At 39.0% G+C, this 23,514-nt stretch overlaps 1 protein-coding gene across 1 annotated transcript; it reads right to left on the bottom strand.

Annotated features, from left to right (window-relative positions):
* Positions 1-503: 503 nt before the first annotated feature.
* On the bottom strand, positions 504-22,570 carry LOC140940090 (cysteine--tRNA ligase, cytoplasmic-like). The gene is made up of 25 exons (XM_073388978.1): positions 22,259-22,570; positions 20,628-20,716; positions 19,804-19,900; positions 18,641-18,739; positions 18,013-18,078; positions 17,393-17,473; positions 16,845-16,895; positions 16,169-16,258; positions 15,942-16,030; positions 15,466-15,587; positions 14,625-14,728; positions 12,623-12,663; positions 11,686-11,773; positions 10,791-10,898; positions 9,883-10,008; positions 8,430-8,527; positions 8,146-8,186; positions 7,254-7,402; positions 6,134-6,202; positions 5,416-5,497; positions 5,247-5,327; positions 4,744-4,814; positions 3,065-3,124; positions 2,403-2,486; positions 504-1,064 (listed from the first exon to the last, which is right to left on the bottom strand). The coding sequence occupies exons 1-25, from the start codon at positions 22,460-22,462 to the stop codon at positions 915-917; spliced, it is 2,340 nt and encodes a 779-aa protein (XP_073245079.1). The 5' UTR covers positions 22,463-22,570; the 3' UTR covers positions 504-914.
* Between the last annotated feature and the right edge of the window lie 944 nt (positions 22,571-23,514).

Raw genomic sequence — 23,514 nt, 5'->3', positions numbered from 1 at the left:
CTCTATCTACCCTGAGAAAGCTTACTTTTGGAAGTAAGGGTAGGATGATGGTATAAAATGCTAACACAAGTTCTTATTGTAGGGACAGACGTAAAACTAATTACAGAAAAACCCACCGAAATAACTTATATTTTGTCCAGGTTGGCCTGAAAAGGTTCTTTTGTAAGTGATGTCTACTTTTAAGTAGACACCACTGTAAGCGAATATCCATTGACACTGCTGGAAAGAGCGCCTTAAAATTAAGAAACTTACCAAGTTTATAGGTGGTACGTTAAAAGCGAGCAAAGGGACCGCTCCACAAGGACGCGAAATTTTACGGACGTTTGAATGGTGGGGGCACTAACTTGCCCCCCACCCCCACCATACCAACGTCTGTAAAATTCGGCGACTTTGCGGAGCCATATCTTGGTTAGTTTTCACAAAATCACTTTCAAACTTGGCAACTATACTGATTTTAAGGCGTTCTTTCCAGCTGTGTTGACGGATTTTCGCTAACTGGTCCCAGGCAATAGTCAAAAACCTTGGAAGAGTCTCTAGGCGTTGTTCCTTCCTACTTTGATCATGTATGAGGCACATGTTGGTAATTGTCTTTAAAAGTGACATTATGTTCTAAGGAAATAGACACCCTGCTCCAGTTCTGCAGACTTATTTTTCTGATTTTCGAGATAAGAATCTTTTTCAGTCTTTAGGCTCAACTGTATTTTATATACAGAACTTTTAATGTGGAAATTATAACCTAAGGGTTCCTAATCACTAGATTCTTATCTCCATGGGTGAGTTATAACTGTCTGTATTATCATAAATCTAAATTTCATTCTTCAGATTAAATCTAAGAAAAAAGAAGTTTTTCACAAAATTAATTAGTTTATTTTGATATACCGAACAATTTGATTGCATCTAATTCAACGTTCACTTTACTGCTCTTCTGAATCATTGGTTGCTTGACTGGCCACAGAAGCTGATGAAGAATTATAAAGTTTTTCTTGTTGCTGATACAACTTTTTCAGTTTCTTGATCTGTTTGCCACTCAGTGGTTCACCTGCTTGGTCATGAGTTGGAACACCCTGATACAAATAATGACGAAATTGACTTTTTACTACAGTGGAATTTTTCGAAATTCCCCATTTTCACATTGCCCTCAAAATTTTGTATCCTCATTGTCTTCAGTAACAGGGACCGCGGAGGGGGAGGGGCTGGTAGGGCCGCGGCCCCACCACTTTTTTGCGCCCGCTCCCCCACTTTTTGCGCTAAAAAGAAAAATAATTAAAATAAAAAAAAAGACTTGAAACAAGTTTTTTTCCGTCTATATTCCGCTATATTCTCTGTATTTTCTTTAATATCAAACGCCAGGCATTTTGTGGGGCTCCTGTGCTTTTCGCGGTAATTGTGCCCTGGGGCCGACTTACCCCTTGATCAAACGCCATGCCTTGGCCACCCCTTCGCTTCGTTCGGCAGCGTGTTTTGTACTTCCAGCTCCGGCAGAGTTTTTTTTATCAGTTTTATCAAGACGAAATGAAGAAAATTACTAGCTTTTTCAAGCCAAACGAAGGTGAGTAGGTGTTTTGAGTTGAAAAAAGTTTTATATTTTGTCTTTCTGAAATATTCGATGGCAAGAAGAATTACATTACTTGAACAGCGAACGGCCATAGTTAGAAATTTTTCAGATCACTTCAGTGCAGTATTTGTATACTAAAATTGTAATCGCGTCTTTTCTCGCATTGAATCTGAACTGACCGTGGATGTTGGTCGTTTATTAGAGTTATCTGGGACTTCGTCAAAGTCTGTAAGCTCTGCAGAAAAGTATGCAAAGTCACGCGACAGAAACAAATCAGATACTAGGATTTTATTCGTTTTTTCGATTTTCAATATGAAAAAATTATTTTCAATTGTCAGCCCTCCCACTTTTCACCTTGCTCCGCGGTCCCTGAGTAAGGAGCTTAAGCAACGAGGACGGCGACGACAAAGAGAACGGCAATAAAGCAATAGGTTTAGACAACAAACATGGTTTTTGGTATATTTCTTTGCAGTCGTTGCACGACTACAACTTGAAACTTCCTATTTTCACGTTTCATGGAGGACGTGAAGGCACATGACAACAATTTTCTCTAGTTCTTTGTCAGAACTTCGATACACTCCTTTAGAATTCAACACCAGAATAATTCGCCGTTATTTGCCGAACTGAACGAGATGGAATAAACGCGATAAAGTTTGAAGAAGCGTGAATGTACTTTTCAAATCACGTTTTTGTAGCCGTCGCCGTGGTTGCACGCAGCGGAAAGTGCTTATGGAACTCTTAACAAAGCAACATAACTTCAATTGCTAACCAAGAAAAGAAATTGTTTTAATGACTCAATTTATTGTACTTGCCGGGGAGGTGCGTTATGTATTGTAAACATACTGACCTGTTCATCAAATTTTGAATACTTGTCTGTTTCATGTTTAAACATTTCCCACGGTGGAATCTTAGCTTTAGCTGCTTTTGCCGCCTGAAAAAGAAAGGAAAGTGACGTCTGAAACATTATCGCCAAGAAACAACGCTAAATCGAATGGTTACTTTTGGAAGCCTTGAGGCAACATGCAGTAAGGCTGCAGGCTCGGCACCAGGGATGACCGAGTCTGGTGCATTTCGGTGAAGAAAAGGGAAGCGAAAGTTCAGTTTTAGAAAGTAAACTGATGAAAAACTAGATTCAAACTTTCACGTGCCACCAGCTTTCGTTGGACATTACCTATCAAAAACAGCAAACTCTCCCCAGTTACTGAAGCGCTTTAGTTAGAAGCCTCTCGTAGGCGACCGCGATTATCTTTAGGGGAAACGGTTTGACATGCTCTAAAGATCTTTGCCTGCGATAAGCGTTCTAATGGTGAACGTTGGTTCTTTGTAAGTAATGTGTTGGTCCTAGTAAACTAGATAGTTTTAGATTGGCAGACTTGCAGACTCTCGGTTCGACTCTCGAAAGCAACGACTGAATCTTGGCATCAAGGTTGGACCGTCTTGTTCACTGTGACAAAAACTGAGTTCTTCAGCCTGGCTTAGTAACCACAAGCATACGTCAAAGATCTCTACCTTTTCCGCGTCAAGCTTTTTCTTAGCTTCTTCTTTTTGCTTCTTTTTCTTTTCTTGCTCCTGAAAACAAAGAAGAATAATAGGGTCATTTACACGCCGGGAAAAATAAGACGTGTCTTACATCGGACTCGTCGTGTACCACTGATATGATGAGTGAACAGTTGGTATAAATGGTTCGCGTCTCATTTCTCGCACGGACTTAAAGCAGCGACGATGGCGACGGCAACGAGAACGGCAAAAAAACGACTGGTTTAGACTGGCAAAACAACAACTTTGCGCGTGCATCACGCTTTTTTGTACATTTCTTTCCAGTCAATGCACGACTGTGACGTGAAACTTCCTGATTTCACGTTTTAAGGAGGACGTGGACACACACAAAAAATTTTTTTTCTTTTTCTGAACTTAGATAAAGTGCTTTAGAATTCAACTCCAGAAAAACTCCTCAACATTTGACAAATTGAACGAGATGGAAGAGCCATGAAATTTGAAACAGCGCGATCGTCCTTACTGCTTAAAATAGGGAAATAAACTGAAAAAAGTAAAATTCACCAAGCCTGGAAAATTCTTGTTTTAATTTTAGTGCGATTTGTGCTCTGTTATGGCAAGGAGACAGCTGAGGAGATCGTGATCGTGACATTTGGACAAAATAAAGTAACGCAATAAATTTTAAATTACATTACGATTTCTTTATAGATATAAAGAAAAGCAACTTTTTAGAAGACCGTTTTTAGCTGTCCAGTTTCAGTCTAAAAATCTACAACGTGAATGCTGGTAACCAGACGGTAACCGCTGTTATGCTTCTGTGAGTTCTGTCAGCACAGGCGTGAAAACCCACTAAATAGCCAATCAGAAGCGCGGTTCTATTGAAAAATACGTTAACATAATTTATGCATTAGGTTCGGCACATGTGAATTACGACGTATGAATCGAAGTCGATCTTTCGCCGTTCTATTCGACAAGCTCAGTCGAATAGAACGGCAGAGTCGACCCAAATACGAAAGTGCCGTTCCTAACTGATTCATACGTCGAACTTTACATGTGCCGAACCTAATAATTAGGTTCGGCACATGAAAAGTTCGACGTTTGAACGGGGCCTAATGTTGCCAGTAGCAACTACAATCCAGGATAATCTAGGCGCGTCTTAGAGCATCGAATGAGTATCATTGCGCGTTCGCGTCTTATCTAAGAAGCGAAAGTCATTTATACGAGGTTTAAAAACGCATCCTACCTAAGAACAGGTGTTACGGGCGGTTTGTCCATAAGACGCGTCTTATTTCAGACCAAATGTGCTATTTATATAAGAGAAGTTCCCGCGTTACGTCTTATGTGAAACGCATCTTATTTTACTCTTATACATAGCCCTAAAACTAAAGTAATTTCTCTCACAAATAACAACACACGCTAAAAATCAAATGAACCAATTAGATCTCGAAACGTATGACGTAGTCCAGGGCTAAGGGCGGGAAAACGCGTACCAACAAGAAACCATTGGATTTGACTTTGCTTCTGGTTGGTTGAAAAAATCATACGAGATCTTTTAGCCAATCAAAGAGCGTAAAATACAGAAACCTAAGCATTAACGTGATTATATTCCAAACTGAGTTGAAAACAGCTTTAATTACAAAACAAGTAGACTATAGAAAGTACTGCTTAATATACAAACCAATTTCATGGTTTACCTCTAGCTGCTGTTGTTTTTCTTTCAGCAATGTTTCTTTGTCTACGAACTTTATGACAGGAGCCTGACCACCTAGCAGAGTGACAGGTACAACAGACAAAATACAAGTCATTACAACCTTTGGAGTGATTTTTCTCAACCCATGAAATAGGTACTAGAATACTACGCGCTATTATGCACCAATTCCACTGATTTCCTTTTTTTAACTCGTAGCTGTGTTGCACAAGTTGTTATTTTCTGTTTCGTCTTTTTACACACTAATTGAAAATAAGCTTTTAATAGGTACGCTACAGAAATATACCGCGGCCAATTTTGTTTAAAAAGAGCCGGATTGTTTAGATGGATGTTAAGACCTCATCTCAAAAAAGTTCAGTGAATTGTTGATTTTGACACGAGGGTACAGTTTGAATACCAGGACCCCTCGGTGGAGGAAGGAAAGCGAAGAGGGAAATGATGTGCGCACAAACGGAAAAAGAGGAAAGACGACAAATTATTGATATTTACCTTCAACGTCTTCCAGCTTTACTCCTAGCTCAGGCAAACTGACATCTCTTAACTCGTCGCAAGCGTCAAGGATTCTTGTCACTGGAAATGAAAAAGTAGCACTGTCTTAAAGTTCTGAGTGTGGTAGTAAGAGGACAAACAAAGGGACAAAAAGTTTAGCATTAATTACCTTTCTGTTCTCGAGCAACGTTCCGAACTTCGTCTCTAAAATCAGCAAGTAATTGAACATAAGGCATCGCTACTTCCTCGAACTGGAAAAAAGCAGGAAAAAAAAAAACACCCGAGACGCTGGTGTTTGTTTTTTAAAGGAGAATTGTCTTTAAAGGGGCTATGTTGTGGTTCAATTTTTTTCCTTGGTTTAAATCTTATTTTCTTTTGTTTTTGGATATGGTAATCATATCATAATGAGTTTGAAACAAAAGAAAATAAAATTTAAACCAAGGATAATTATAAAATTGAATCGTAACACCTGTCACGAGGAAATTTCTGTTTCAGGTCAACTCGGTGGTAAAGTCATTAGTTAATGCCTTTATACCCGTAAACAAAATGCCCCGTTAGAGGGAAGGAATAACTATAACTAATCAGGGAGCACTAACCATAATAATTTTTTTGGTGATTTTTACAGGCATAGAGCATTAACACTTGAAAAAGTTACCCAACCCTTGTCTATCCTTACCATGACAGGACTAAATAAGACTGCTTCATCGCCTACATATGGTCTTAAATAACAAAATTGGATCATTATCTTTGAAATTAAAATAATGCGAAGACAACTCAGTTTTAGCTTTTGAAAAAGGTAGCAAATAGCGTGCATGGCCCCATTAAAAAACTGCAAAATGTTTTTGTTTTTTTATTAACTGAAAAATAAACTTTAACTCGTATCTTACATTTGCTGCAGCATTTTTTCCGGCTACAGGAAATCCTAGGGCTTGATCTTCGTCAATAGCTCCGAACACCTGTAGTTATGAAAAAAACACGAAATGAAAAGATCGTTAATTAAGATACAGTAAGGTTGTCCAAAGACACTTGTATAACTCCCTGCACATAGAGTACATTAGAGAAACAAGTAATGAAGTTCTCACTTAAGAGCCTCTGACAGAAATTCTACAATGGTAACCATTCAAATATAAACTCTCCTGCAATAACTTTGAAGGGTACAACAGTTGAACCTCTAGCGAGTAAAGCAACCACCCAAAATACGAGGACTTTGTGGTTGCTAAGGGAGGTGGTTGCTTACGAGAATCGAAACACAGGAAATCTTTTTCGACAAGAGGTCCCGACATTTCTCCCTTTTAGCAGAGAATGTATTGCGTGCAATTTTTAACTTACGTAACTATACGTGCAGTTCCATGTTGTCACTTAAATTTCGTCGTATACGCTGGTTGCCTAGCACATACGAAAACAAAAGAGACCACACCCAACCTTGTTCCCAGGGTTCTCTCCCACCCGTCCCTACGGAGCGAGGTTGAGACCACACCATGGTTAAGTGGCCTCTTAAAAGTAACCTCGTCCCCAGGTTCTCTAACCTACCCGTCTCGCTCTGTAGCGACGGCGTGCGAGAGAACTCACTCTGGAAACGAGGCTGGCTTACAAGTGGTTAAAAACAAACTGAAAAAAGTATGAAATCATCAGACCTAAAAGTGATCTCCGTCACAAATGGAAGGTAGTGGTTTACGAGATGTGGTCGGACATGGAGGCACGACTCTACTTTTTCGTTGCTATTTCACCCTGCAGAGCTTTTGGCCTCATAATTCTTTCTTCGTAAAGCACAGCACGTCGTCTGCTAACAGCCGCCATTTTAAATTTTCTAGCTTGCGTTGCACGCGCCAGTTTTATTTCGGGCAAAAGGAGAAATTTCGAGGACATGCGCGCGCTCCATCAAAATTAACCAAAAAACCAACAGGTGCCTGTCACACAGACTAAGAATTTTTCTGGAACAAAATCTTAAGACTTTTGGTGAGGGTTCTTGATATTTTCGCTACATAGTGTAGTGATTTACAGACGAACCTTAAGCATGCGGGTAAGGTACTTGGCAATTCCCTCGATTAGTTGATGGTTTGGCGATTCCTTTTTGTCTTTTTTGGTGCTGATGTAGATGTTCGCTTGTTTCACCAGATCCTGCATGTGTCGCAAAGCCGAAGGTGTATCGATCGAATCTGACGGTGCAAACATATCTTTCATCACTGTAATGCTCAAGTGAAGGCATATGCTAATTGTCAATAAACAGCATCCAGGACGGTACAAATAACACTAAAAGGTGCTTATAAAAACCGGTTACAGTAATACAGCTAAGGAAAAGTTTAACAGGCTTATTTATTACTCAAGACGGCTTTCTACTGTACTTCACATTCAAAATTACCCTATGTCTTTGTTTTCCAGTGCAATTTAACTCAGCACAGCGAATTTGGTGGGCAAAGAACTCTAAAAATGGACAGTCAAAGGCCAGCGCGCTGTGCACGATGAATGCTCCAGGATCATGAGCCCTTGGAGTCAACAAAGGAGACAAAACAGATCTGGGTGTTTAGAAAACACGGATGTTCTCGGTCCATCACTCCCTAGGGCAACAGGGATGACGCAGTGGTGAGAGCATTTGCCCCCAACCCATGTGGCCCGGTGGGTTCAAAATCCCGGTGTTGACGCCATATGAGGCTTGAGTTAGTTGTATAGTTTTCTACTCTGCCCCCAGGGTTTTTCTCCGGGTACTCCGGTTTTCCCCTCTCCTAAGAAAAACCAACATTCCAATTTCCAATTTATTTGGACAAGTGTCTCTATTTAGTTGGGGACACTTAAAGGACCAAAGTTTAATCAGTTCTTTGAACTGTCCACCCTGTATCGATTACGTTAGTTTAGTTTTAGTTTTTAATTCAGACTCTTTGAATCACGAGCCTACAGAACGTACCACACAAAGCTTCGTGGACCGCTGATTTCTTAGCAAGGAATCTAAAAATAAAATTTCGAATTCGTCAGATAAATGAACACTGTTGATATGGAGAAAGATAGAGATAGCAAAAACGAGGGATTCGTAAGAGATTCTGGTAAACTGCCCACCTACCCCTCCCCCAGTCAAACGTTTTGCCTTATGGGAGAAGTAAGTGGCGGTCAACTTTGAGTTTGGGGAGGGGTAGGTAGGCAGTTTCTTAGAATCTTATACTAATCCAAAAAGAGTAAGAGATTGAATCTCACTTTTCTTGAAGATCTTGTTCCAAATCATGATAGTTGTGAGCTGATGGCGACATGTCCTCGGGTTTTCGAAGAATATCTTTCACATTTAAGAAAAAATCCTAAAACAAAGGATAAAACAAGACTGAAAAAATTTTCGTCCAAGTGTTAAATTACGTAGAAAGACAAAAGAGTCCAGATGACAAAATCAGTGAATAAAAGTAACATAGAAAAATACAAATACCATATCTGGATAAAAAAAGAAACGACGCACAAGACGGACGAAAGAAAGTGTGAATGAATGGACATAAGGCAGCCAAAAAATATAATGCATGCGCGAAGGAAAAGCACGAACAAACGAATGTATGAATGAACGTAACGGCGCAAAAACCAGGTTTAATTCAGCTGCACAGCTATTAGCTGTGTTGTTACAAGGTTTTAGTTTTTAATTCATGGCGTTGCACCGGTTCTGCGGCCCCTCGATCTTCCGGATAAGATCGAAGGGCTTCTGCTCGCAGGGTAACTGATGAAGGGTCTGGCCCGAAACGTTTGAAAGCCAGAGCTCCATTTAAAACACGGCACTTTTGTTCATGCTTTACTTTTTAATGAATATTTTCTTCACTTGCATAACTATTATTGAAAATGAAATTTGACAACTGATTGGGCACTTTCCAGACCCAGATCTTACCACGACGGAGTAATGGGGTCATGTGTAACCATGATTCCAGTTTAATTCCAGTTAAATTAATTAGCGGTGCAGCTGTACCAATCGTACAGTTCAAGTTTTTACGAAGCAATTCTGTGATTATGGAATGGAATCACTAGAAACGGCTGCGTTTGTAATGCAAGCGATTTCTTGCAACGATTGTCCCTTTTAATTTGAAAGCAATGACATTCTCCTCACCCGAGCTGCCACCCTTTTGGCCAGCGCGACGGATTGAGAGCTCAGAATGGGGCCAGAACAGCACACAAGCGCACTAGTTTTCCATTCTTGTAACCTCTGATAACCGTTATTGTTTCAAATTTCTGAGGCTGTATAGACAGACGGAAGTCCGTGATTTGTGCGGACTTCGGCAGCTTCGGCTTCAGCCATAGCTCTCGATCCATGGTGCTGACCAAAAGGAACACAGCTCTGGGAACGAAAAAGAAAGCAATGACAGCGAAAGAGGAGATATCGTGAGCTCTTTGTAATCTTCGTTTGCTTACTTCGTGTCTCATCCGGAAATCTCCGCTTTCCGACATCACTTTTCGGGCGACAATCGTTCCTACCCAGACTCGACGATTATCTGTCGAGACTTGAACCAAGACTTCATGACTCTATCATCGGTCACGTTTGTTTGTTAGGTCGAACCGCGAATTAAACTAGGATCAAGATGAAACACAACTCCTCTGCTGCCAAGGAGCTTATAACATTGGTTGGAAGGAATTTTTTGAGCCGTTCCCAAGGAGTACTGTCATGGCAAAAATTTAATCTTACGTTAAACAGCTTGTCCGTTTGTTCCGCTTCTCGTAACACATTTTCGCTGTAATCCAAAGTAGCATTCCACGCATGAAGCAGAAAAGCAAATCTAATTTGCCGTGCTGAATTCCTCTTCAAAGCGTCCTGGAAAAAATAACAACATTTTACAGTGTTTGAGATTTAAAAAAAAAGAGATACATGTGGTATACTAGAACCACAACTCCGTTTCCTAATTGAAGGCGAAAAATGGTGCTCTCACAGGATCGCAAGGTATAAGTTACACAGTCGGGCATCCCAAAAAGACTTTGACTAAGGGCTTTTTTAACCCTTTTCCTCACAATGTAGCCTGCACGACAAGCGTTTGAACGGGAAGGAAAAGGATAGCTGTGAGCAAGCTCTCCATTTCGAGTGGCAAGCAAAGCGAGCTGTGAGAGAATCCACGAGAGAGAGGCCTTGCTTTTGCCGCCCCTCGCTCTTGTGTCTCCTTTAATCTCGCGCGTGACCACTCACGATATCCCCGAAATGGACAACTTGCTCGCAGGCAAATGCGCACAAGAATGCGATGGGCACGTGGCTTCTCTCCCGCGCCCGTCTTCCTTCCCTAGCGCGCCTTTCATGTACACTACGCCTTTCCCTCTCCATTCAAACGTTTGCCACGCAGGCGTCTCACGATTTGGTAACCTTCGCTATGGATCGTGATTCATAGAGTTTTGACCTGGAGCTGCGGTTCGCCTAGGTTGCACAGACAATGGTCTACTTACTTGTATACTTTATCTGAAATTCTTCTTCTCAGTTTTTTTCTTTTCTTTCTTTTTTTTTTTTTTATTGTCATTTTTAACCTTAAGGCCAATAACGACCAACAAACAACTCACCATTTGAACACTGAACCAAGAGAGAATTCTTGACTGAACAGTCATTAGGCATACCTTGATTGTGATGAAGTTTTTCAGAGATTTGGACATTTTGCATCCCTCTATGGTCAAATGTCCAGCATGTAAGAAGTAATGAATCCACTGGCACACACCGTAATGGGCCTACAAAAAATTATTTTGCGTTTAAAATCAGTTCCTAATTTCACTAGAATTTTAAACTTTAATCATTGGCGTGAGACACAGGAATCCCATGCAGCCCAAGGTTAACAAGTTATCTGTGGCATATTTAGCAACTAGGAGTATTGGTGAATCCTAGGGATATTAGCTATTCATCACAAGGAAACAACAAACGTATTGTACCTAGTTCACCTCTTCCTTCTGTGTGGTTAGAGGCAATGTCTGGCGAAGACCTTTGTTAAGAGAGACAACTTGGCGATAAGGGCAAAGATCTATCATTTTTCTGTTTGCTATGTATTCGAATCTCGCATATGTAACGTTCATCTTGTATCTATATTCATTTTGCTTTTATAGCCCCCGTTGAAGGTTTGTGTTGCAAACCGAAATATGGGGAAAATATAGTTCACCATTTTTTTTCACTTTCCTGCCGTAAGGATTGGGTTTACTGTTGTAATTTTAAAATTTGGTAATGAAGATTTTACTGATCCAAAAGATCCGGTGGACCCTCACTGGTTTGTCGTCGTGGTTTTGCGTTCACAAGTGTTTCTTACGCAACATCTGAAACCATCGACCTGCAGATTTGATGTTCAGTGTGCTGCTAACAACCATTCACCTAAATATGGAGTCATGCACGAAAAAAATCTTCCCATAGTGTGCTATTTTGCTATGCTGTGCAATGTAAATTTGCGGATCACGTCCTTAAGAGCCTACAGCAAGAGGTGTTTACGTTATGTAGCTTATACAGTGTGATGCATTTAGCTTTTCGACTAACCTCAGATTGTGCAAGTTCATTGTCATGATGTGGAAATTTCAAATCCACTCCTCCGGTATGAATGTCAATTGAGTTACCTAATATTGCGCTACAACAAAAATTTAAAAAACAAAAAATTAAGTAATTATATCAGAAGCAAACAGAAGGTCCCGGACACAAAGGGGCCCCCCTTTCCTAAAAAAGATTGAGTCGTTTCCTGCCCCTACAGGTATCCGCGGTCACCTCGCCACCATACTATCACCATCTTGCTACCAAGAAATATATATCTTAATACTTATCAAAAGGACAAGTCTCTAAGAAGAATTCTTTCACTTTAAATTTACAATGAAATTTAGGGAGGTAGGGGGTTCAAGTGACAATATTAACCAACTATCATAAGAAAGGCTGTTGGATTTTCAACAAATCGCACTTCTCGAGCGATGCAAATAAGCCATATTAAGGTATTAAAAAGTCGCAATTATTCACCAATAATAAAACTAAAGATGAGAGGTTCAACGCAAGGTGTCAGTTAAAATCTATAAACTTATACATGGTCTTGAGGAAGAAGTAACAATCCCAGGTAAGTAAACAGTGTCAATTATTTCAGAGATATTATGTGGTGGCGAGGTGACCGTAAACCCCCCTACACATCCACCACCTCTAAAGAGAATACTTGATAATATGGACCCTACTTTATCAGGAATACACGTGAAAAACATCTAAGACTGAAAGAGCTGTTTACTTGCAAACAAGCGTCACAGGAGGATACACAATAGAAATTAAAGCAATTTTAGGTCAATGAATATCGTCCAACAGGCTTATAAATTATATTCCTACGCTGAGTAGGTGATCTTTGGGTACTCGCATCAAGACCACCGCTTTAAGTTGGGAAGCTGTTTTTCCAAAAGAAAAAAACAAGGAAAGGGATAAATAAATAACAAACAGAGGATGTACAAACCTCGCCATAACTGAGCATTCTACGTGCCATCCTGGCCGGCCCTGCAGTACAGAGAACAAAGATGCCATGTCAACTAGTACAATAGCTTCTTTTCTTCTTCCAAGACTTTTTCTTAATTTGACAATATTTATTGATATTCAAAATGTAGATAGATCCACTCAAAAACGGCCTGTAATTGGGGCCCTGGAAGGCCAATCCATTATTTCCCGTATCGGGTCGTTTCTCCAGAAGGTCGATTCGCACGATCGCAGTTCGCTCAAACTAAGTCGATTCGCCCAATGTGTATTTGTCGTTCTTTGAGCCTGAGAAAGAGGAATAAGCATGGAAAGACAGTGACTGCACAAGAGGAATCCAAGGTTAACTAAAACAACATCTCGAAGACTTAGGTTCACCATGCTGTAGAGTGTGGTATGTCATCGGGCGAATCGACTAAAGTCCTACGAACGCCTTCGGGCGAATCGACTTTCGGGCGAAACGACCACAACAGGGGCACCCAACGACTATTTTCGGAAAATATCTGTTCGGAAGACGATTTGAGATCTAGAATTTTCGGAACATTTGTTTTAAAATTTCTTGCTTGCCTGCCTCTCCTAGGATTTTCGAACATCTAAAAAATTGTATAACTGCCTATTTTTAACCTATTTTTACCCTAAAAAGTTACCTAGAATTTTCGGGGGCCTTTTTTCTGGCTGAAATTTTCGAAAAGGTAAGTTTTGATCCCTATAATTTTCGGATCACTAGACTTTCAGCTAGTAAATCCGAACAGATGAAAAATTTTTAGGGATAAAAATACCCCTGTATATATTTACCGTTTAAATACTAAAATACGTTTAACAATGCTATGTTTAAGTGGTTTTGAACTATATTCTCGTTGGGTGCCCCTGCCACAATTCTTATATCCCACGTTTTAGCTTCTGGGGTCGACTTATAACGTGGTTGTCCTAACAAATTAGTTGGATATGTTGGATACAAAATGACAAAAAGCTAGTCTTTTAAACAAGCTGAGCAAGAAGAGAGAGAGTCGTGGATGAGAGGACAACGGACGTGCCCTCTTACAATACATTTTAACATGTGAACAGTAAGCTGGGACGTCAGCATACAAAGGCGCCACTGGCAGCCGCTCTAAGTGAAAGCTAAAAGACCATGCCGCCGAATGCTAGCCTTCAAAGCAGGTATAATGGAAAGAGCATGCATGGAGGAGAGCTGAGTTAAATTGCACACTGCCTCAAGGTGACTGAGAAGATGTCAATGGCAAGCTGTTCTTGTTGTCAAACTAAACTAAACTTCTGGTTGATAACCGCAGATAGATAGATAGTTCATTTATAATCACACCGCAACCGGGAGGTTGAATTAGGCGATTATTTACAAATAATTATGATTACTTAAAAATGCTACCACTAATAAACTAATTTATGAATAGAAATGAAAGAAACGAATAATAGAAACAATACATAAATACACTACAGTAAAAATGTGATTTGTTAAAAATAAAAAAATAAAAAATCGAAATCGACATCAAAAGCAATCGAAATTTCTAAACCTATAGATCGAGAACACAGTTTAAGCTTTGAGGGCGTTGGACGTAATAAAACTATTACGGTATTTGTTCGTCTTGAAAACGGGCCTAAATTTCCGTGTGTTTCTTAGGCTCGATCTAGAGGTATTAAGAACAAGCATTGTTTCTCTTGTCTTTCAAGCGAGCGAAGGCAAGCGCGAAGCGAGCAAGGAGCGCGAGACGCGCCGTGTTCCTTCCCCTGTCGAGGGTGTCTCGTGCTTAACGCTCGCTTTATGCTTCATTCCTTTGAAAAACGCGAAAAAAAAAGCACCAGTGTTCCACAGGCTAAATAACCGGAGTTACAGATTACATCTGTGACCCAGGCTAGGATAATATTGTAATATCAAGATGGTTATCAGAAACAAATAAATTTTAAAATTCAACACTTTCCCATCGATCAAAGCTACTTTATTTAATTGAACTTTATAAGCTAACTGAGCTAGATACCTTTCCCCAAGGAGAATCCCAGGCTGGTTCTCCTGGTTTGCTGGCTTTCCACAAAGCAAAGTCACGATCAGATTTTTTATCCCCTGGATTTTGACTAAGTTCTCCTAGTGGGGAAATGAATTAAAACAAGAATTAACTTTTGAATCCAGGCTGTGATTATCCTCTTTGTAAACATCTTTTCAGGTTTAGAATGACATTTCATCAGCCAGGAGAGACAAAGATGACTGAGTAATAAAAAAGTGACTCACCAAAAGTTTAAGTTTTCACTTTTCATCATGGCCGACAGCTTTCAAAACATGAATTAACTCACTTAAATCACACTGCACTTGTGGGAATTCAACACACAACATCACAGGGATAAGTTAATCATGATTTTTTATACATTATCTAGCTGCTTGAAATAATGACTGCAGCAGTTTCTGTAGCCTGCGAGAGCAGATGCCTTTTTTTGGCTCTAATAAAATATTTTAGTGGTTGCTTAATTACAACAAACCCCAGCCTAACTTCTTCCATTCACGGGACTCTTGCCTTGGTCCCGAGGGTGTCCCCTGAATAGAGATTCTTCCGTATAAGACAGACACTTCCCTTAAATGGACACCTAGAGCTGGTTCCTCCCATTCTACAAGTGTTAAAACCCTATTACCCTATCAGAAGGACACTTAAGCACCAGTCCCAACATTGACAGTCATAGAGAGACCTGACTGATTTTTTTCCAGTTTTCCCAAATTTCAATTTCATGGATAAAAAAGGTGAAAACTAAATTATTTTTACATTCTTGGAAACTATAACTAGAAACAGTGCACTTCTAATACAGTAGATAGTAATAACTATTTGGCATTACCCTCTCCCTCTGCAAGAGCATCCAGGTCACCCACTGCCTCAGGGACTAATCTGGCATAAGCATGTTTACCACTTGATGCAAACTTGATGGTGTCAAAATATACAGATCCATTAGAGTCGTACCTGAGGCAAGAATTTGCATGAGTAGAAACAACATTAGGCAATAATAACTGACTGGGTGCAAAGATTCAGAGAGACTCTTGAAATAATGTCAAGCTCTTCTTTAGTTTCACAAGCAAATACTGCAAATCCTCTCTTAAGCCCTCTCTCTCCTTTAAGCCCCCCTCCCCTCCCCCTTATTCATCCAAACCAAATACTGTAAATCCTCTATTGTGGTAAGCCCCCTCTCTCTAGTAAGCCTCCCCTTTTCATAGAAAAAAGTTAATAAGCCCCCCATCTCTTTTAAATGAAATATTCTCCACCCCCAGGGTCAGTGGGTGAAGAGATTGCTTCCTAATGATAGCAAGAATTACTTACGCATAACCATTGTCAATCACTCTCTGGATGAAAGTGACAACTTCAGGGACGTACTGTGTGATTCGTGTTAAACAATCTACAGGAAGGATCTGGAGAAAAATGCTTGATTAAACTCAAAGGTCAAAGGTAAGCTAGAGCCCATACTGATACAGGGGAGTCATAAAGGATATGCTACGCAAGACAGCATATGATAATGAATAAGGCAAAGTAGATTACCATGCACCTACATTTAGTGCTTTCATGTCTTCATGGAATTCTTTCTCCCAGTGCTGGGTCAGTTTTGCAAATATTTTGTGGTCTGTCACATTTGAGCCAAACTGAAATAAAAAGAAATCACAAGCTCTTACATACTACATGCCATTTAAGTTATATTTCTAACATGTTGTTTAAAAATTTCCATTAACTTTGAATTTTATTCAGTGACTGGAGTTTAAGAAAGCTCTTAACCTAAAGAAAGGAAAGTTTGCATATTGTTGAGTCTCTTTCTTTTATAGAGAGATAATCAAGCAATGGGAGGGGATGGGTGGAGGGGTGGATTCAGGACTTTGAATAGTCCGGTGGCTGCACTTCAGAAATAAAAATTATTGTAGCTTAGATCTGAGTTAAAGGAGCTATTTTTGTCAACCTACAAGGTTTTTCGCTTCAATCTGAATTTCAAAAATAATGGTACAGTCTTACTATTTTAGACTATTATTGACGTGAAAATTTGAAACAACAAATTAATTAAGTTGAACTGGAGTAAGAAGAAAGGGGACCATGCACAGGCAGCCAATAACCCCTCCCTCTCCCACCCACCACCTGTTCCTGCTGTTACTGAGCACAATTAGAGGATGTAAGGGTCACATCTGAATTTTTCACCATGACAGAAATTTCAACAGCTAAATTGTGAGTTTCTTCTGTTACCTGGGAGTCCAACCATGCCGATAAGGGATCACTTGCTTCCTTTAATAACTCCTGTTAATCAAAATTGAATGCATTATTAAAATTGTTATAATTTTTTTTCTAATATGGCAACAACCAATATTGGATATGACAGAAGCAGGGATGTCACTAGGAGCCGGCTGCCAGCTAATTTCAGCGGCTGAAAAAAGAGCCTACCACCGGCTCAAATTGCTCTCACTGGAAAACAAAGACATGGGAAACCTTGTAGGTGCATTTGAGTAAAAAAAACCGGCTTGACCAATAAAAAAGCCTGCTTAGCTTTTCCCTAGCTACATCCCTAAATATTTTACAAATTAGAGTAGTTTTGTGGTGAGAAGGCTGCATGAGTGTAGTATCAAACCCCTGAAAACTCTGACCAGTGCATCTATTGTATGCATTAAAACACCCCTAAGCATCAACATGTTTCAAGATTTCATTGAGTTTGTTCATATATAACTGTTTAAAAAGCTAAGAGCAAGTAATTTAATAATAACATTATTATTAAGTACTATATGAGCAACTTTTCATACCCCAGTTGCTTCCTTTACAGCTTCAGAGTTACTTGATAAATGTAAATCTTTTAACTTTGAAATTGAAGATTTCGCCTTTTCCTGGAGGAAAAATAAAAATAAATGTAATTTTTCTACCATGTTTTGGTAGATATTACACTTGTCTTGCACATTTTACTCACTGCTCAATTTGGAAAAGAATAACTTGCAACTTGTATTAAATATCCATGAATATTACCAAAAAACCGAATAGGACATTTTATTATATAGACACGAGTGTTTTACTGGAAAATATACCACTCGTAAAATTCATAAAAACTACATCCGGGACCCGAGTGGTTTATTTTCCATAATCTCACACGTGAGTTTATCGATGACGTAATTTCCGTAACTTCCCTCTATTATTTTATCGATGTCTTTTTGTCTATATAATAAAAAGAACATTACACGGCGGCTTGAAGATATGAATTTTATTTTCTCGTGGCAAAAACAATAATTTGCCACTCAAAAATAAAATTCATATCTTCGCGCCCCTGTGTAATTCCTCTCTCTATATAATGAGTTTTCTGTGTATTAAAGAAGTTGAATTTATAGGTTTGTAGCATGACACCATTGCATTAACAATAAAATGCATGACTTACAATAATTCTAAGGTACATATTTTTCTTATCTTCATCTGTTGTTTTCTTCATTTTTTCTGAGTATGGCTGAAAGAAAAAATCAGTAGAGTTCATGAAATAAGAAAATGGTAATACACATTTAAAAAGCAGATTAATATGTTATGTATGCTGTAAATTTGTTATGAAATTCAGGTTAAAATGGCTTTAACTCTAACGTTATGGAATGCTCCTTCTTTGGACTGATTGAGACTGCAGCTATTGTCTCATCATTTTACAGATGGAATGTACAGAACTTCAGAATGTGGAAAATTCAGCTCATTTCAGCAAAGACAACAATATTGATTCCCCATGAAGAACTAGAACATAAGGGGGAAAAACTCAGAAGTTGGAGGTTAAACAGCCAAAGATAGAATAATCCAAACTTCCAGCACACGAATAAACCATACCAGATCTGTCTATAAGAAGTCTTACAATAACTTATTATTGTTATTAGCATTGATTCTAAAGTTTATCAGTTAAGAATAAGGAGGAGAGAAGGGGGCTTAAAAGAGATGGGGATGACTTGATTAATAGCTTTCTTCCCCTAAAAAGTGGGGATTAATAGAGAAATTACAGTTTATTACTGATTTGTTTTGTGCATATGTAATACCTCAAGAGCAGTATTAACATCTTCAATAATTTTCTCAGGAGTGTTGCTCTCCTCAATGTATTTCTCTAACAAGTGATTTCTCCTGGCCCTGAAAATAATCTGAAAAATTTAAGATCAAACACTGGACATCAGAGAAATACCAAAGGATATGTTATAAGTCAAAATTAATGGCAGGCTAAAATTTTTTTAATAACAGTCACTGTGACTGTATAAATTGATTCTTGATTTCCTTTGTCCCCAAGCCCTAATTTGTGAATAACTATAGGCTGTGTACAATTGCCTCCCTCCCCTCAGAAAAAATCGGGGAGAGGGGGCATCTGTACAGAGGCTAGAATAACTAGTATAGGGGTATAGGAGATGGAAGAAATTTAGGATCAACCTACACTTCAGTTAAAAAATTTTCCAGTGACCTAGTCAACACCTACATTCACTTCCACATGTGGTTGTAACTGTCAAGAACAGTCCATTCACAGACACATTTGGGACTACCAATAAATGTCTGTCTTGAAGAGATCTGTCATATAGAGAGTCAAATAAAGGGAGTAAAGAAAGGCAGGGACCCAGGGTTCTCATTAATTTTTAAAGTAGACAGCTGGGATATAAAAGTAGGCGGCTTGGTAACTGAGTGCCGTAGGCAATTTCAGGCTTTCACAACCAGCCAGCCAGCTGCCGGCACTTAATGAGAACCCTGGGGACCAGCTATAGGTGAAATTCCTTTTAACAAAGCCTCTATCTTATGAGATGTACATTAAGAGAGAGTCGACTGTCATGCTATGTGAATGAGATCCAAGGGTGTAACAATTTCAATGTTTACAAGTGCTTTTGCATCATGGCATTATCTTAAGTTAATTTTGAAACATCATCCTGAATCTTATTTTTTCATAGCTGTTCAGAATGAAAGGTTTGTGCTCGGACTAAGGCCAACAGGACAGATATTTTATGATCAAAATGTTCTGTGATACAGCAGTATGGTTGAACAGTTCAAGCACTGGACTTGTTGCTACCCAGTTCAAGCCCCGCCCTCGACCACCACTCAGAAATCTTGTTTCACAGAAGTCTTGAGTTCAAATTCTTAACCACAGGCCCATGAGTTCAGCATTGATATCATGACATTTGAAGGCCTTCTTGCCAAAAAATTACAATTAAATCTGAAAGTTACATACCTTGTCATCAATGTCTGTGATATTCATCACATAAAACACGTCATAGTTAAAATATGACTGAAGCACTCTTCGTAAAATATCAAAGGTAATGTATGACCTGTAATGACAAGGGGAAAAACAGTCAAACCATTAGGTTGTGGTATAAATCTCAAAACAAAAATGCTGAAAGCTAATTAAGACATGCACTCTTGCACAGTCTGCTAATCACCAATAACCTTCACTAAATGATTAACAAATCAGCTATAATTTCCAATCTTGCTGCATTAATTCTAGGCTTATAGATAACAGATAGAGTGCTGGAAAATATTCAAAACTTGAGGCTGAAACTACACTGGGGTAAATTGAAAGTTAAAAAAATGCAACTATTTTCTGAAGCAAGTGAAGAACAAACAATAAAATTGCCAACAGTGCACCACTTCATTGTCTACAGTGAACAGTTGAAAGAAAAAGTTCTCAACCAATAAGAGAGTACTAAGAATTTCTCCAATAGTCCAGTTTTGAATTCATTGTGGTAGCTGAATGGAAGCACTGAAGACTCAGAATTTATACAGGGTTAGCCTCGACCTAAAGTAAAATTCACAAAACCCTGCCAAAGGTGCCTGAATTTCAGCTTAAAACAATTTAGACACAGTTGTGCACAGGTCTTCTTCTGACTAGAATTTGTGAACATTTACCTTGGGTTGAGGTTAACCATGTATAAATGAGTCTTTTATAATTATTCAGCGGTTGCAATGAATTTGAAACTGGGCTAGTAAAAAATGAAATTGAAACGTCAGCTCATTATATATGTACATGACAATGTCTTGTTTATAAATTCACTTTACCTTGCATGCCCCATGTGGGATGCATCATAAACTGTGGGCCCACAACTGTACCAAAATACCCTTCTGCCATTTTGAGGTACAAAGACATTCTAATGTACAAGGAAAAAATTCCTCTCATCAGTAAGAATATATATTTGAATATTAACTCGTTAATTTCACAAAAATAGGCAGTACTGCAGGTTCTTTACATCCATCATCTTCAGAAAAGAGACAGAGTGAGTGTATGAGTGGAAAGTGAGTAAAGGCAGGGGCATAGCCAGCCTATAGACCTGTAGACCAGACCTACAAATTTTTGGTTTGATCACTCTACCGTTTGTAATAAATCATGCGTTGTTGGGGTGAGCTAAAAAGCTTAAGAGCTCAAAGTGTTGGTGAGGTCAGTGTGTACTAGTCATGCATGTAATTTTCAGGATATGTGGAAATGAAAGTCAGCCAGGCCTACAACTAGTCCAAAAGCTGGCTATGCCCCTTTAGTAAAATCCAACTAGTGGTCTATCATCAATGCTGTGTTCTGATTTGTTGAGCTACTACTAGGCTATATGTTATAGCCCAGCTTTTTGGCGGCAAAAAAGGATTAAAGTCTAGCTTTATCTAGCTAAAGTTGTTTTGTCTCGATATTTTTTTACTAGTTGGATTTTACTAAAACAAAAATATTCCTCTCGCCCTCATGGCCTCTGAGTCAATAGCCCATTCTGCCAAACCATTCGGGCTCGAGGAATAATTGTTAAATGTATGCACCTGCAAGCTTCTAATTCAGTGAGGATTTGTTATATTAATAAAAATTCCCTTATAAGGCTATGTTTACACTTTACTGCTGAAAGCTATAAGGTATAGTATAAACACCCATCTGATATTGAGGCAGAGAGAGACGCACAGATCGACGCAGCTTTGCTCTGCACCAAAATCACTGTCCTTATGTGTCTGTTATCCCTTCAAGTCCCAATAGTGACCAACATCAATTTTCTCCTAACAATATCCATATGTTGCCAAGAGCAATGGTTATGAGAGTTAACAAAATGATCACTAAAGAGAAAATGCTTTGATCTGTTATCAAACTCTCTCAACTAATTCTTTAAAGAAATGTATGAAGATCAGTATGGAGAATTTATATGTGGATATTAGGGCTTAAATGGCTACAGAGTGAACATAGCCTAAGCAGGACATGTGTTACAGGTCAAAATTTTATTTAGGCTAAATTTTTTTAACCTAGGTTGATTCTCAATTTCCTTTGTCTTCTAGCCCTAATTATTCATGAATAAAGGCTAGAGAAGGTTTTTAAGGTCCCACTACATAATGTTTGTCCTGCACCATGTTACGTTTCGTGCAAAGGGCCCATAAAGCTTACATTAAGCTTAAAAAAACGTGTAAAAATGTGTAGGGGAACAAAATATAGTTTTGTAAATTACTGATAGACCTTAAAAAGATTTACATTTAAAAAAATTAAAAAAAATTGTGATATAATTTATGCGTTATAGTATTTTCCTTTGTAAGACAACACAGACATCGGAGTTGGTGTGGAAACGTATATAAGCGTGATTGGTTGACCCATGCAATGAACTAAGCCAGCTGGCAAATATTGCATCAGACCACACTAGAGAGGGAAAAAATAGATGAAATAAAAAAATTCTAACCTTTTCACGGGTAAGACTGTTATAAAGCTTCAGTTCTCCTGTCCCTTCTGGCTGAATCCATTTCGGTAACGATTTTCCAGACATATTTGTATCTTCCCTTGAAAAACTCCTACGAATGATGTACCAAGAGGATGAAAAGAGGGAGCTAGATTTTTGACCGCGGCACTTTGTAAACGCGACAAGAAAATGCCTGGTCCTTAACATAAAATATCGTGGCAAATTTTGTAATAAAAAGGCTCAGACTTTTAGTTTTTCCCGGAATTTAGTGGTCAACAATCACGTACATTTCTCAGTTCATCCGCCATCTTTGAATAATTCAGTCCATTTGGGCCCCAGGCTCTTATCGATCAAAGACAAAAAGGGTCAAAAACACGGAAACCGAAACCGCGAAAAAAACCGCTGCAAAGGGCTCTTCAACGATAAAAAATGAAATTTTACAAATATGGCACTCAAGTTTTCTATAAACAACTTATGGACATCCTGTACGTCAATGCCGAGGGAATTTTGTAGAAAACTTCCCTTTTTAAGAATAGACGGACACAGGAAAAAAACACGTTCCTCATGATCTAGCCTGCGTAGCAAGCGTTTCCTCGCGAGTTGGTCGTGAAAGTTGGGACGAGAGCAAAAAAAAAAGGAATGACGGGGAGGGGGAGGGGAATGAAGGAACCTTTTTTTTTTTTTGCTCTCGCTCTAAGTTTCGCGCAGTAACTCGATTGGAAACGCTTGCTACGTAGGCTACTCATGATCAGTCATTTGCGTGAAGTATTCCGCAGGAGCGCATACTGTTTGTGGAAAACTCAGAAGTAAAAACCAAGGCTAGAAAAAATGGCAGCCATTAAGGATAGTCACAAAACAACCAAAATCGCAAATGTGAGAGTTGGTCAGACGATTCTGAACCTTAAAATGGATCTCGAAACCGCTTAAAAAGCAGCCCAATGGCTTTTGATAATTTTTCCATCAACCGGGAAAGAAAGTTATTTCAGGCTAAATTTGCAGGTGTGTGGAAAACATTTTCAAATACTCAGAGTAAATGAAACTGATATAATTGGATCTGAATAGACTATTCTCTCAAACAGCTAATCATAACAGAAAGACTTTCTATTAACCATGTAGACTTTCTCAAAGTCCTTCTCGCAAAAAACATAAAAAATCTACCGCTTGCGCTTCGCGCTCGTGAAAAAATTCGAGCTCGACTTTTAGGCAAGTCTATTATCCACGCTACTTGTCTTTGTTCGAGCTAGAGATGACGAAGAAAA

This window comes from Porites lutea, chromosome 6, assembly GCF_958299795.1.
Source record: "Porites lutea chromosome 6, jaPorLute2.1, whole genome shotgun sequence".
NCBI classification, from domain to species: domain Eukaryota; kingdom Metazoa; phylum Cnidaria; class Anthozoa; order Scleractinia; family Poritidae; genus Porites; species Porites lutea.
Note: the sequence above shows the minus strand (reverse complement) of the source record. Positions and strands in the feature narration are given on the sequence as shown.

Coding starts and splice junctions, on each gene's coding strand:
- LOC140940090 (XM_073388978.1), bottom strand. CDS start 22,462: ATGTTAAGGACCAGGCATTTTCTTGTCGCGTTTACAAAGTGCCGCGGT. Junction 10,899..11,685: donor ATGAACTTGCACAATCTGAG/GTTAGTCGAAAA, acceptor AATTTTTTGTAG/GCCCATTACGGTGTGTGCCA. Junction 4,815..5,246: donor AAAGCTGGAAGACGTTGAAG/GTAAATATCAAT, acceptor TCACTCTGCTAG/GTGGTCAGGCTCCTGTCATA.